At 41.4% G+C, this 12730-nt stretch overlaps 1 protein-coding gene across 1 annotated transcript in view; it reads right to left on the reverse strand.

Annotated features, from left to right (window-relative positions):
- Positions 1-12730, reverse strand: part of LOC109310035 — a 94041-nt gene that overhangs the window by 57914 nt on the left and 23397 nt on the right. Inside the window, exons 5-13 of the mRNA XM_019534984.1 lie at positions 11404-11622; positions 10541-10684; positions 10141-10304; positions 9876-9991; positions 8387-8502; positions 5856-6080; positions 4158-4301; positions 3090-3253; positions 2689-2795 (exon numbers count right to left, since the gene is read on the reverse strand). Coding sequence (XP_019390529.1) covers positions 2689-2795; positions 3090-3253; positions 4158-4301; positions 5856-6080; positions 8387-8502; positions 9876-9991; positions 10141-10304; positions 10541-10684; positions 11404-11622 — 1399 coding nt within the window. The remainder of the gene's footprint in view (positions 1-2688; positions 2796-3089; positions 3254-4157; positions 4302-5855; positions 6081-8386; positions 8503-9875; positions 9992-10140; positions 10305-10540; positions 10685-11403; positions 11623-12730) is intronic.

Below are 12730 nucleotides of genomic sequence, written 5' to 3' on the forward strand. Positions count from 1 at the left end.
GCTCTATTACACTTATGGAAACTACCCCTGTTTGAATGCAGGATAAATTGCAAGCGTATACTGTGGCTGTTAGAGCTTTACCATCATTATACAAGGGATTTATACTAGCAGAAATGCATTTAAGGCAAGGCAAAAGCTGGGGTTGGTCTCCAGTGTAGACAGGGGATGAGTTTAAGGGGACAAGCGAAGCATCACTGCCAATGTAGCCCTGATAGACTAAGCACGATGAGAGTAATGGGGAATCAAACCTTCCAGTGAGTCTCCCACCAGACAGATCTTAACACACCCTGACTCCCAGGTACCTCAGGAAGGAAAGACATTTCTAAAATAGAAGGCATTATCCCTTATTCATTAATCAGTAACAAACAATAAAGCAGTGACATCACATCACAGGAATATGATCACCTAGGAGCTGCAAGGGCAAAAACCTATAACCATTATTGACATGTCTATCTCAGAACCAGCCTGCACAGTACTCTGGGAGATTGTTTTTAGATAAAGTGTAGCCATTATGAATCTACCTGTCAATTCAATTTAGAAAAAATCATTAAGGATCACATTTGTGGGAGCCCAGCAGGGGAAATAATGCTGAAACGAAATCAGCACAGGTTCACTCCAGGTAGATCCTGCCTGACTGACCTTGTTCCTTTTTATGACCAGGTCACAAAATGCTTAGATGCAGGAGTCGAGGTAGATGTCCTCATAGCTGACTCCAAGACAAACATGAGTCGTCAATGTGACGAAGTGATCAAGAAGGCTAACCGCACTTTATCATGCATTAGCAGGTACGTGGTGAACAGGTCCAGGGAGGTGATGCTTCCCCTCTATGCGGCACTGGTCAGGCCGCAGTTGGAGTACTGTCCAGTTTTGGATGCTGCACTTCAAGAAGGATGTGGAGAATCTTGAGAGGGTTCAGAGGAGGGCCACTCGTATGGTCAGAGGTTTGCAGGCAAGGGCCTACGAGGAGAGACTGAGGGACCTAGATCTCTTCAGCCTTCGCAAGAGAAGGCTGAGAGAAGTGATCTTGTGGCTGCCTATAAATTCATCAGGGGAGGGCAGCAGGGAATACAGGGGTGGGCAAAATGCAGCCTGCCAGGCCATTCTATCCAGCCCATGGGGCCCCTAAAAATTTAGAAAATTAGTATTTATCTGCCCCGGCTGCCTGTCATGCAGTCCTCGATGGCTTGCCAAAACTCAGTAAGCAGCCATTCGCCCAAAATAACTGCCCGCCCCTGAAATAGGAGATGCTCTATTTACTAGGGCACACCCTGGAGTAACTAGGAACAATGGCCACAAACTGATGGAGAGCAGATTTAGGTTGGACATTAGAAAGAACTTCTTCACAGTTAGGGTTGCCAGAATCTGGAATGGGCTTCCAAGGGAGGTGGTGTTCTCCCCTACCTTGGGGAAGAAGAGACTGGACAAGCTCCTAGCTGGGGTTGTCTGACCCCAGCACTCTTTCATGCCCAGGGCAGGGGGGGGTCAGACTCAATGACCTAGTGAGGTCCCTTCCGACCCTAACATCTATGAATCTATGTATATGGCTTTCATATACCCAAACTCATGGGCTGCTTGCAGACATTAAAAAACAAAACAAAACAAAACAAAAAACATGCTTTACTGAAAGAAGCAGCACGTTACTTCGACCCGGTTCTGCAGCATCTATATAGATTGGGTGCTTCAGCAGGGCTGTTTGGCACTTTTATCTAAAGCTGAGTCAATTGGCTATTAGAAAAAAGCACCAAAAAAGCCCCACTAGTGCCCAATTTATACACGCTTTGGGCGAGCTGGTTCCAACTAACACAATGCCTCTTCTGGGCACGTGCTGGGCTCAGCACAGGAGCACGCCAAGTTTAAAGCACCACTTTTTTTTTTAATGTCTGCAAACAGCCACAATCTTTAATATATTTATCATTACAACATCTCATTAAGGCAGTGACGATACTATTCCCAGTATAATAAAATGAGGTACAATCACACTGACCAGTTTGCCAGTTTGTTGGTACTGGAGCCAACCACTGGGCCATACTTTCTCTGTGTTAAGGTAGGAAAGGTAACATAACCACTGGTTCTTATGGTAGACACCTGCAACCCTTTAGGCAACACTAAAGTAGAATGAAGTCACTGGGGTAACTCCTCAACTGAAGTACAGGTGCTAAGAAATGTGCTAGCAGCCATTTTTGAAATTTGAAAGTAAGATGACTTTTTTTTGAAAATCTGAATACATCTTCTTGTGTATTCTTTCTTTTCAACCATCTCTACAACAGGGTCCTCAGTGCCTGATAAAGTAATACCTGACCTATTATTTGTACTGAGTGATAAAGTTGGCTCAGATACTGTCTATATCTTAGCTCATGAAGCACTGCACTAGCAAGTATAAAAGCTCTCATTCTTTCTCAACAAAAATGTTAATGCCCACCAAATGTATCAAGTGCAAAATCTAGTACCCATAGCTGAATGCAAATCTATAAAGAACATGAATATGGTGACTGCTAACATGAGGCAGCACCAAACTATTCCACTTCAGACCAGTGCACTGATTTGGGGAAATAAAAACAAGGAATTAGTTAGAAAAACCTCAGGTTAATGAAGACCAGTTGATACCATGAAACAGTCGTGCATATAGCATCCCCCTGCCCAACCCCTTACCTACTAAGCTTTCATCATTGAGTTAGCTATTCTCCTTACCAGCTGGAGTTAAGTTCAGCCTCATGTCCATTAATCCAATTCCAAGCATCCTTCTGCCTTGACAAACCAATCCAGGCATCACCTTCCAACATGGAAGCTACCCACATCTGAAATCAGAAGTGGGAGGAAACTATAATTAAGCTCCCACAAAGGGCTTCTCTTTGAACTACCTCTCAGGTCCAGCTAGAAAGTCACTGGAGACCCCCATTTGGCAAACAAAGATGTCATCATTGTTTCTGCTGTCTTAAAAGTCATGCACAAGACTAAAACATCCCAAGAGAGAGGCAAAACAGAGAGAGAAATTAACTGAACTTCCAGGCTTGACAATATAAAATACACATGAGATGTTAAAATTGTTGTGTTCTTTAGACTGAACATAACAACTTTTCTGCACAAAATACCTTTTCTTCTTCATTATCTATCTTAGCAAGACTAGCATTGTTATAAAATGTACACTGGGCTAAACCCTGCTCCCATGGCATCATCTCTTTCCTTTCTATGTAGTAACAATTGCCGTTCCAATACCACCAGATAGGATCTTGAGGGCATTTTAAACTGGTGAGGCCTGTAAACAAAGAAAAAGTAGGACAAAAGGAATAAAGAAAGCTATACAGACCTGCTGCTTCAAATGGACACTCATTGGGCAACAGACAATACATCATGACTAGGGACATAGATGGGCAATAAGCTCAGGAGAGGGTGGGGTGGGGAGAGACAAGAATTCAGAAGTTTTCCAATTTTCTGCAAATACACATGTGCTTTCTAAAGACAAACAACAAAACTGTGTCTCTATAAGCAACAGCTACAACACAACCCTAATCCTTAACTGTGATTCCTAGGTACTACTATAAAACCAGAAGAATTGTTATTATTTAAGAAGATTAATTATAAAAATACATTAAAACAATATAAAAATACCTGATTTGAATATTTGTGCTGTTGGACTTTTTATTTAAGGGGTTTTTTTTATATTTTGACTATTCTGAATATTTTTCACATGAAACTGGGGTGCAAAATCAGTTTCCTCCCACAAGTTTCCTGTAAATGCCATCAAAGCAGAAAAAATAGCCAGCCCTGTCTGCTGCATTCCTTAATTCCTCATTCAGCTCTCTACAAGCCAGTATTGCCCCATTCAAAAAGGGAACGTGACAAAATGCCTCTCAGCATCTTTCTCAAGGAAGCAGAGGCAGTAGGTCTGATTTCCCTTTCTGCTTTAGGTTAGGCTTCCCAGTTATTGAATTAGGACTAGCAAACTCAGCTCATCAAACCTGTGTTCTCTCATGCCCCAGTATTTTCAGAAATTAATTCATCTGGGTTAGAAAAAAAACACTCATGTCTCATGAGAACATTTACCAGTATGGACCAAGCTGTTTTTGGACAAGTGACATTTTAAAACATCTTCCTAGGCTGTACTACACACAGTGGACAGAACAAGGAAATTCAAAAAGCCAAACCAATTATTACTGTACCTGATTCACAAATTTCACCTTTAAATTGGTCCATGCAGGTTAACTTTTCTGGGCATTTGCCCATTACTGAGTTGCACCTAAACTTTCCACGGCATGAGGGACACAGATGCACACAGTTTTCTCCATAGTATCCGAAAGAACATTCTGCATGGAGACCATCAACAGAGCAAAGTTAAAAATACAGTAACAGGGATGTAGCTAAACAACTTCCTAAATTATCTGTAAGGAAAAACATGATTCTGAGTTCAGTTTTACCACCTCTTTAGGAACTCCACAGCCAAGGCCTTAACCAAGATGCTGTGGAAGCAGTATTTTCTTAACTTGTACGATCTTTCATATGATTTCTGCAGCCAACAAGTAAATTCATTTATTCACTTGCAGAAAAAACATACTGCATGCATTGCATCATTTAAAAGAGCAGAGTCCCATATCATTGTTCTGCAGTCATTTCTAACACCACGAAGTAGGTGTAAAATAGTCCCAGACAGAAAGTTTTATAACTACGTGGCAGTGATGCAAAGGTATAACGAATAAAAGGCCACAATTGTACCCTTTATATATTACGGAACAGCCAAGCAATAGGGGCTGTTTTGGTACAAAACTAACCTACAGCTGGCTGAAGTCACAGAAAGCTCAACCCAGAGGCGAGGTACCCCCAGGTTGTGTTCAGACCACAATGCCACTACTGTCACCATATGCACCATTGCAATTTCTAGCTGCCAACAACAGCTAGCGCAAGTTAAAAGACATGTCCAACCGGTCCAACATATACCAAGGTACCATTTCAGCACAGACTTTGGGGATACTGATGTCACCTAGGGTCCTTTCCAGCCCCATTAGTAAGAGTGAGCACTTGTCCATCAGAGCCAAGTACAGGAACTAGAGATCTAGAGATGCAACAGCAATAAAAATGCTTAGTTGTAAAATTTAAGGGTAGTCATCCATGTCAGTGACAGGGGCTGCCCTACCCCAGAAACTAACAGGTACCCAAACTAACGCCACTGGCAAAGAAGCATTGATATTTCATAGTTGGGAAGGAAGGGGCAAAACTTCTTCAAAGAGATCTATTATAAAACAATATCTATATGCAGCTACTTGAAATGTAAACATAAAAGTTAAGGGTCTGATTTCACTGTGCATCTTCCTGGCATAGCACTAGAGAACGGGGCATTTAAAGTACAGTGAATTGGAAATGTGGTGAATGCCCTCCAAAAACATCCATTCTATGGCAGAATCAGTCCAAAACATTTTAAAGAATTTAATATTTGAAAGTAATATAAAAGATTCCAACTGTACTTCACACTGTCATTTCTAAGTATTTCACAGAATTTTAACTGAATTTGTCATTTTCACAACTGGGGGAAAAATTATTTATAAAAAGTTTATTTTAAGATTATACTGAACACTCAAAACTGGTGATGCAGAAAAGATTAAGGAAATGAACTTCGAAGAAGCAGACTAATTTTGTTCAACATTTGTACTGCAAACTTCCAAATGTGGCAAATTAACACACCAGCGCACACAGACATTTTTGGGGACCAAAACTAAAAATGCCCCCATTTTCATGAAATAATTTGACTTTGCTTTAAATAACCATAGGCATATTAAATGACTATAGTTTAAACAGTAAATGTGAATGTTTACCACAGATGATTCTTCTGTACCTACAGCAATGTTTAGCTGGTGTGTGATACGTACCCTGTTTCACATATGTAACAGCATCTGAGTCAGCAGCCAATTCAGAAAAATGGATCTCATCAATTCCTGCCACTCTTCTGAAGTAATTAGAGACCTTAACTACTCCTGTGCAGTTGTTGTCATATAAACAGTCTACCTTGGCATCATGAAGGGAGTCGTATATTTTCTTTGATGAAAGCGGCCCTGATAGGTATCGCTCAAGAAACACATCAAAAATGTTTGGCGCTGTGAAAAAGAAACAGCAAAACAAGTGCACACTGCAACTATCAATTTGAGGAAGACACTCAAAGTGAGTTTTTGAAAATAATCATTAGTTTTGGGTGCGATTTTGGCCATGGATAGATTAGATTGTGGCTTTTCTAACTACATTGTCGCTTTCTGACACCACCTGAGAAATCTGGAATGTGGGCATAGACTACGCCTGGGATTAAAGCAAATCATACACAAAGTATATGGCTACATTAACCTGAGGTGAAAATGCATCTTTTATCATGAAAACTCTTCTCTGCCTTTGTTTAAGTCATGCATTTAGAAATTTGCTATATCAAAAAATAGTTTCTTACAACCATTGTTTTCAAAGAATTTTTGCAAAAATTCAACCAATTTTACATCCACGAATAACACGAGGAAACTACAGATTTGGAGGTTTTAAACATTAGTTGCATATTATGTGACCCCATCAGTCAGTTTCACGTTATATTCCAAAGTTGCTCACCTTCCATCACTTGAGGTAGCACTGCCACTGGAGTCATCACTAACAAGTTACAATGTCAGGGACTTACTGTGACAGGCAGGTCTCCCCTGTCACTGCACATCTTGGGAATACAGGTTCAGCATAAAGATAGCTGCACTCAGCAGCACACCAACAAAATGAGCCTCTGAAATAAGGATCTTATGCTCGATATCTATGTATAGATAGATAAAACCAGGACAATATATGGCCTGGGGTAACCTGTCATGAAAGACGCACGATTTTTGGTGCGAACTCAAGTGCAACGACACAGCCAATTGGTAGCTCCCTGAGCATGCCTTCAATCATCATAGAATTAAGGTCAAAAAAGGAAAGAACTAAAGTATAGAAATGCAATGATATATCAGTCCATATCCGATCAGCACCAATAAAAGGATAATTGATATTATTGGCAATTGGCTTTTTTTGGCCAGTATAGCCAATAATGTCACAGTTAAATGCCATGTGCATGTGCACAGCCACAGCATGCACATGACCAGGAATGCAGCCCAGAAGCTTGGAAAGCAACATCCTACCACTAAGTCTGTAGGGGGAAGGGACATGGAGGGGACAGATGGAGACCCTCCACAGTGAGGGAGGAAGTGGAGCTGGGGCAGGGGCAAGGGCAGAAGCAGCTGCCCAGCAAGGGCAATGAATGCAACCCTGAAAGCAGGGGAGAACCATGGGTGGCTTGTCTGGTGCAGGGGGCAGGAGGGTGAGGAGAGAGAGGCAGCTCCCCACTGCTGCATGCACCCCAACGGGAGGCATGGGGGACACATGTGCCTCCCAGATTTTTGCACAGGGTAAAGGCAGGCTGCCTGCTGCGGGCTTGGGGCCAGGGGCTGCGCCAGCCTCAACCCAGCAGGGAGGCTGGGCTGGGGCAGCGCTGGGATCGGTAGCTACAGGGTAGCTACCAGGAATTTTGGGATGGTTGTAGCTCACCCTATAACCCCCCTCCCGCTCACCCCTGCCTGCCCCAAATGGAGCCCTAACCCAGCCTGTTGCCAGGAAGAGGTCAGTGCAGCCCCTGGCCCCCCAGCCCACAGTGGGCAACCCGCCCTCACCCCATGCACAAATACAGGGGACATATGCCCCCCCAGACCTCCCGTGCAGGTGCATGCTGCAGTGGGGAGCCATCTTCCCACGACCCCCAGATGAGCTGCCTGTAGCTCTGCCCCGCTTCCAGAGTTGCATTCACTGCCCTAGCTGGGCAGCACCTGCCCCTGCCCCAGCCCCAGCCCACTCCGTCCTCACTCTGGGGGCCTTGATCTGCCCCCCACCTCCCCACACACACCTGTCCCCCCACCACCACAGACTTACCGGCAAGACAATGCTCTCCAAGCTGCCACGCTGCATATTGCCTATTGGATCAGTATTGGGCTATATGGCTGGTTAATAATCTGCCATTGGTACTGGCCAAAAAAATCTTTATCGGTGCACTCCTACTAAAGTATAATGATAAAAGTCTCTTGAACAAAACCTGAAATCAAAAAAATGCATAGCTGCATTGACAATACCAGATTCACTGTCACGAGCCAAAAAGATACAGCCCTCAATGACTTCAACCAAGAGATGCCCCTTTACAGACTCTCAGAATCTCCCTGGTATCTATCAGCCTACACACTCTTACAACGTTTCCTCTTTTCTGACTGCTGTGTTTAGGGCAGAATTTTTATGAAAGTCACTTTATATGATTAATATGCACTTAATTCTATTCTCCCACTTAAATATTTAACAGTAACTAGCAAAAAAGATTGGTTTTAAGTTTTTTTTTCATAAAAACTCCTTCATTGCAACTTACATTCAGTTTTCTTACAGAGCCACCTGTGCTCATCCTCACAGTTTAACTTCAAAATACTTGAGGATGTTGATTTCATACCGGCACATCTTCCAGCTGAGTCTCCAGACATGGGTAACCTGACATGCAAGTACACAGGGAATCTCCTGGAACATTTACTTTTTTTAAAAAGCTTACATGTGTAAGATGGCCATTAAAACTTAAAGCATTAGAACAACAGTCCTTGGCATACAAGAACTTTGGAAACTTAAGTCTCAAAACACTCTTGGCAAATCTTTACATTAACTTCTAGGCTGATTCAGCCACTAAGAGTGAAATCCCAGTGCAGAGGATAAATGTAAGCACTGATCACTACTTCAGTACCACTTACACCTTCAAATTTAGAGATGCATATGGTCTGTAGCTTTGGTGTTAGTGTCTGCATGGGATCAAATTGTGGCCAGGACGAGTAAGGGCACAACTAGCATCCTTTCAGTGCCCTCTGAAACCAAATGCACCACTGCCCCTAGGAACATGGTGTTGTGCTCCGTTTTGTTACTGCTATTTATTAGAAATACCATGCTGGCACATTAACATATGAATTAGAATGAAAAAAGCTGTTTTTGTTTCCTTTTTGCCACTGTAAAAATCAGGAAAAAATGTCTTTTTAGGAAGACAGACAAGTTCTATAGTCTCCTTTTTACAAATGCAGAAATTGCAGCACAGAGTGGTTATATAATTTGCTTAGCATCACATTCCATTAATAAATTATCCATGAACAGAACCTAAATTCAATCCTTCAGCTCATGGCTGTTGTTTAGGGAATACAGACAACACGTGAAAGAAGCAAACCAGCTTTTATAGCATCTGAAAGAAGCATACATCTTCCTCCCATGTACAGTGTACTAACCCACCATATTCTTATTACAGCAAAAAAACAGTTGAACAGGAACTGGTGCTTACGGCACTGTGGTAAAGAGGGTATGCTGTTTCAAGCACCCTTTCAGTAACACACTTCATTGTTGCTCTTTGCCATACATTTCAACAGATAGTTGGGCTTCAGCAACTTGAGAATGCTGGCCTACACAGCAGGCTCTTCCCAAATACATGGGTCTTTTCCCAAATAATACACTATTCCTACAGATTTAGATATTTTCAAACTGATCAAAAATGGGGAAAGAAAATTGCACAATAAATCACACTTTTTCTTATATTCTGAATTTCAAAATATTGATAGAACTTTTAAAAAGTTTCAATAACTTAGGTAAGTTTCAGTAAAATATTTTCCTAGGATGCAAGATTATTATTGATTATTATTATAACTTAAACCAGTACTGTATGACAACTTAAAATGTGAAGCATCACTTATGCTGTTTTGTCTTTAAGTACTTTTATGGGCCATCATTCTCAGCTGGTGGAATCAGTACAGCTACTAACTTCAGGAGAACTATGTGTTCACAACACCAAAGTCTGGTCCTCAAAATGCCCATCACAGTCCTAAACACTACTTTACCAGTGAAGTTCTTTGGCTGCTGAGTTCCCATTTGACCAAATCCATATAGATTCTTGTTGCCTGCTATTCAGTCCAATCCAAAAAGTTTCAGATGTAATTAGAGACAACAGCCAAGCCTATCAATGACATAAGACAACATGACTTTTTTGGATATAGTGGTATTTACTGCAGCAAGGTCTAAAACATTAGATTTAAGTCTAAGATTATAGGGTTTTTTTCTTTTTTTGTGTTTCATTCACATTTTCCCACCAAATATAAGAAATACCAGTTCTTTTTGGCTCCCAATCCACAGCAGATCTGCACTTCTGAATCTTCTACACATCTGCCTTGCTTTTACCCAACTGACAGAGGTTTCTGTGCTCACAAAGTAACAGTTGCCTTCCCAATACGACCAACCAGGAAAACGTGGGCACCATAAACTTTTCATTTCTGGTCAAAAAAGGAAGTAAAAATACAAAAAGGTCCTGTTTACTGGCATCTAATGAAAGGATCATTAGTTAATCACTGACAAAATGAATGGGAAAGAAAAACAACAGCAAAAGTTAGCACATGTAAAATGACACCAAAAACACATGCGGATCTTCAAAGTTTTGTACTGCATTAAACAAATACAATCCTCCTCCCTCCACCCTGCATGTACAATGCCTGTGTTATCATTTACGTACCTCTTTGACAGGCTGTTGGTGCACTCTGGGCACTGCAAAAGTGGAAATCATTGCAAGTGCCTGTGTATGGATTGCAGAGGCCATTATTGTAACATAAACTGCACACAGACGAACAATCCTTTCCAAAGTAACCCATAGCACAATCTAAAAAGCAAGAGTGGAAGCTGCCATGCCATGCATTTCATGGCCACACGGTTACGATACAATGGCTGGATATGTCTGTGACAGTCCCTTTTATAGCTAGGGGAGAAGTAAAGAGAAAGGGGCCCCTGTTCCCCAGTGAAAGCCTACTTCTAAGTTGCTTCTTTTGGGAATCTGGATGCAAAATGGAGAGTGGAGGCAAGGAGTATGCACAGCCATAGCTCTATCTCTATATGCCAGCCTGGGGGTATGCTTCACCCCTAGAAAGCCTTGCAGTGCTCGCCCTTCTGTGGCTAGATTTCAGCACTTGAATTCAGCTTTGGTGAAATATAACAATTTGTTTTGTGTTTAAACCTCAAATCTGGATTGGAACATATCAACTCCTGACAGATACCAAAGGAGTCCAACCTTTTCTCTTATACTTTGGCAGCATTGGTACAATTTGTCCTGCCAATAGAAACTGAGAGGACACCCACAGAAGTCTGGAAATTAAATGTCTTTAACTATATGACACAACACTGCACAATGTAAAACCATCTTGGAACAATAAAAGAAGACACTCAGAATTAGTAATAACCACGCTATCACTGTTAACCTAGCAGTTAATAGCAGCATCACATTAGAAATACTGGAAGCCACTTTCTGTTCCTCTAGACAGGGCTTGTAACTGGTCTTATCAGAGTGCATGGGATCTGTGGGCTACCTGAATATTTCAGGCTTACCTGATTTTACGTAGGCGTAGGAATTGCTCTCTTCACTTTTCATCAATGCTGTTCCTCCAGCAAGAGCATAAACATTCTGCCAGGTAGAAATTCCTGTGCACTTCTCCCTAAGTTCCAGGCAGGCTTCTTTAGCAGAATGCAAATCTGCATGTACTTCTAATGGATCACGTGTCGATGAGAGAAGGACTTTGGCTTTATGTTCTTGATATCGCTCAACATCTAAAGAGAAGGGGAGAACAAGAAAATAAAAGAAACATAAAGAGCAATTATACAGCTAGATGTCCACCTATGCTCCCAAAGGCACAACTTAGGTGACAATCCAACCTCTGCAATGAGCCCAACTTCCTCTACCTGCAAAACCACAGCTGGTTGTGTAACTTCTCCAAAGTTAAAGATTTCTTGCTGTTTTAGTCAACCAAAAATCCATAATGAAAAGAGTGAGCTTGCAATTTGCCACAATCTGATGGGACCTCTATGGCAGTGATCTCTCCAGTTTTTTTTCCATGCACACTGCAATACACACTACTGCTCCACTTCTACAACAGGATGACCTGATTGCCTCTACTTTCCTTCTTGTCAATGACTGAAAGCTGAGCAGGAGCAAGGCTTATGTACCACCTAAGTCCTCAAACTAGAAACATAAGTAAAACATATGCTATGTGCCAGTCCTTCAGTATACAGGAGTGAATTTGACTCAACCCAAGCATTGCTGTATTGATAAATTGTACAGCATCAGAGAGCAGGTTCAAAGTGAAAGATGGCATTTGACAAAGTCTTTCTAACTGGAAAAAAAAATTAAAAAGACAATAATGAAGTTGTGCAATTTTCCAGAAAATGTGAGACAAAGCAAACTATTTTTGAGAACCAGGAGAAGCAGGGAAATGATCTTGGATTACTTCTGAGTCATGCTTTATTGTATGGCCATGTGAAAATTGCAGGTTAGCTCTCTCTGTGTCATCAGCATTCAAAAGTTGTGTAACAAAGGAAAAATATAAAGGTTAAAAGATAAAAGATTTAATCTGCCTTTTTAGTTTTCTTGCATCAGTTTGCAAACCTTGTGTCATTCTGTTGTTTTAAAAAAAATATCCTGATACTTAAAAAGAAAAGAACAATGCCTATTTCTAAACTATTTATCACATATAGCATGCAGGAATCAAGAGCAATTCAAAAACTGCAAAGCTGTATGTGCAGACCAGCTTTCAAAAACAAATCTAACACAGAAGACAGAGCACAAAGCCAGGCCACGTTCAACAGACTGCTATGGTCATGGGTAAGTCAAAGGCATTTTATAAAGTGATTTCCTTTTTTCCTTATTGTTACAAATAAA

The sequence above is a fragment of the Crocodylus porosus genome, unplaced genomic scaffold, assembly GCF_001723895.1.
Source record: "Crocodylus porosus isolate Cpor-Errol unplaced genomic scaffold, CroPor_comp1, whole genome shotgun sequence".
Classification (NCBI taxonomy): domain Eukaryota; kingdom Metazoa; phylum Chordata; order Crocodylia; family Crocodylidae; genus Crocodylus; species Crocodylus porosus.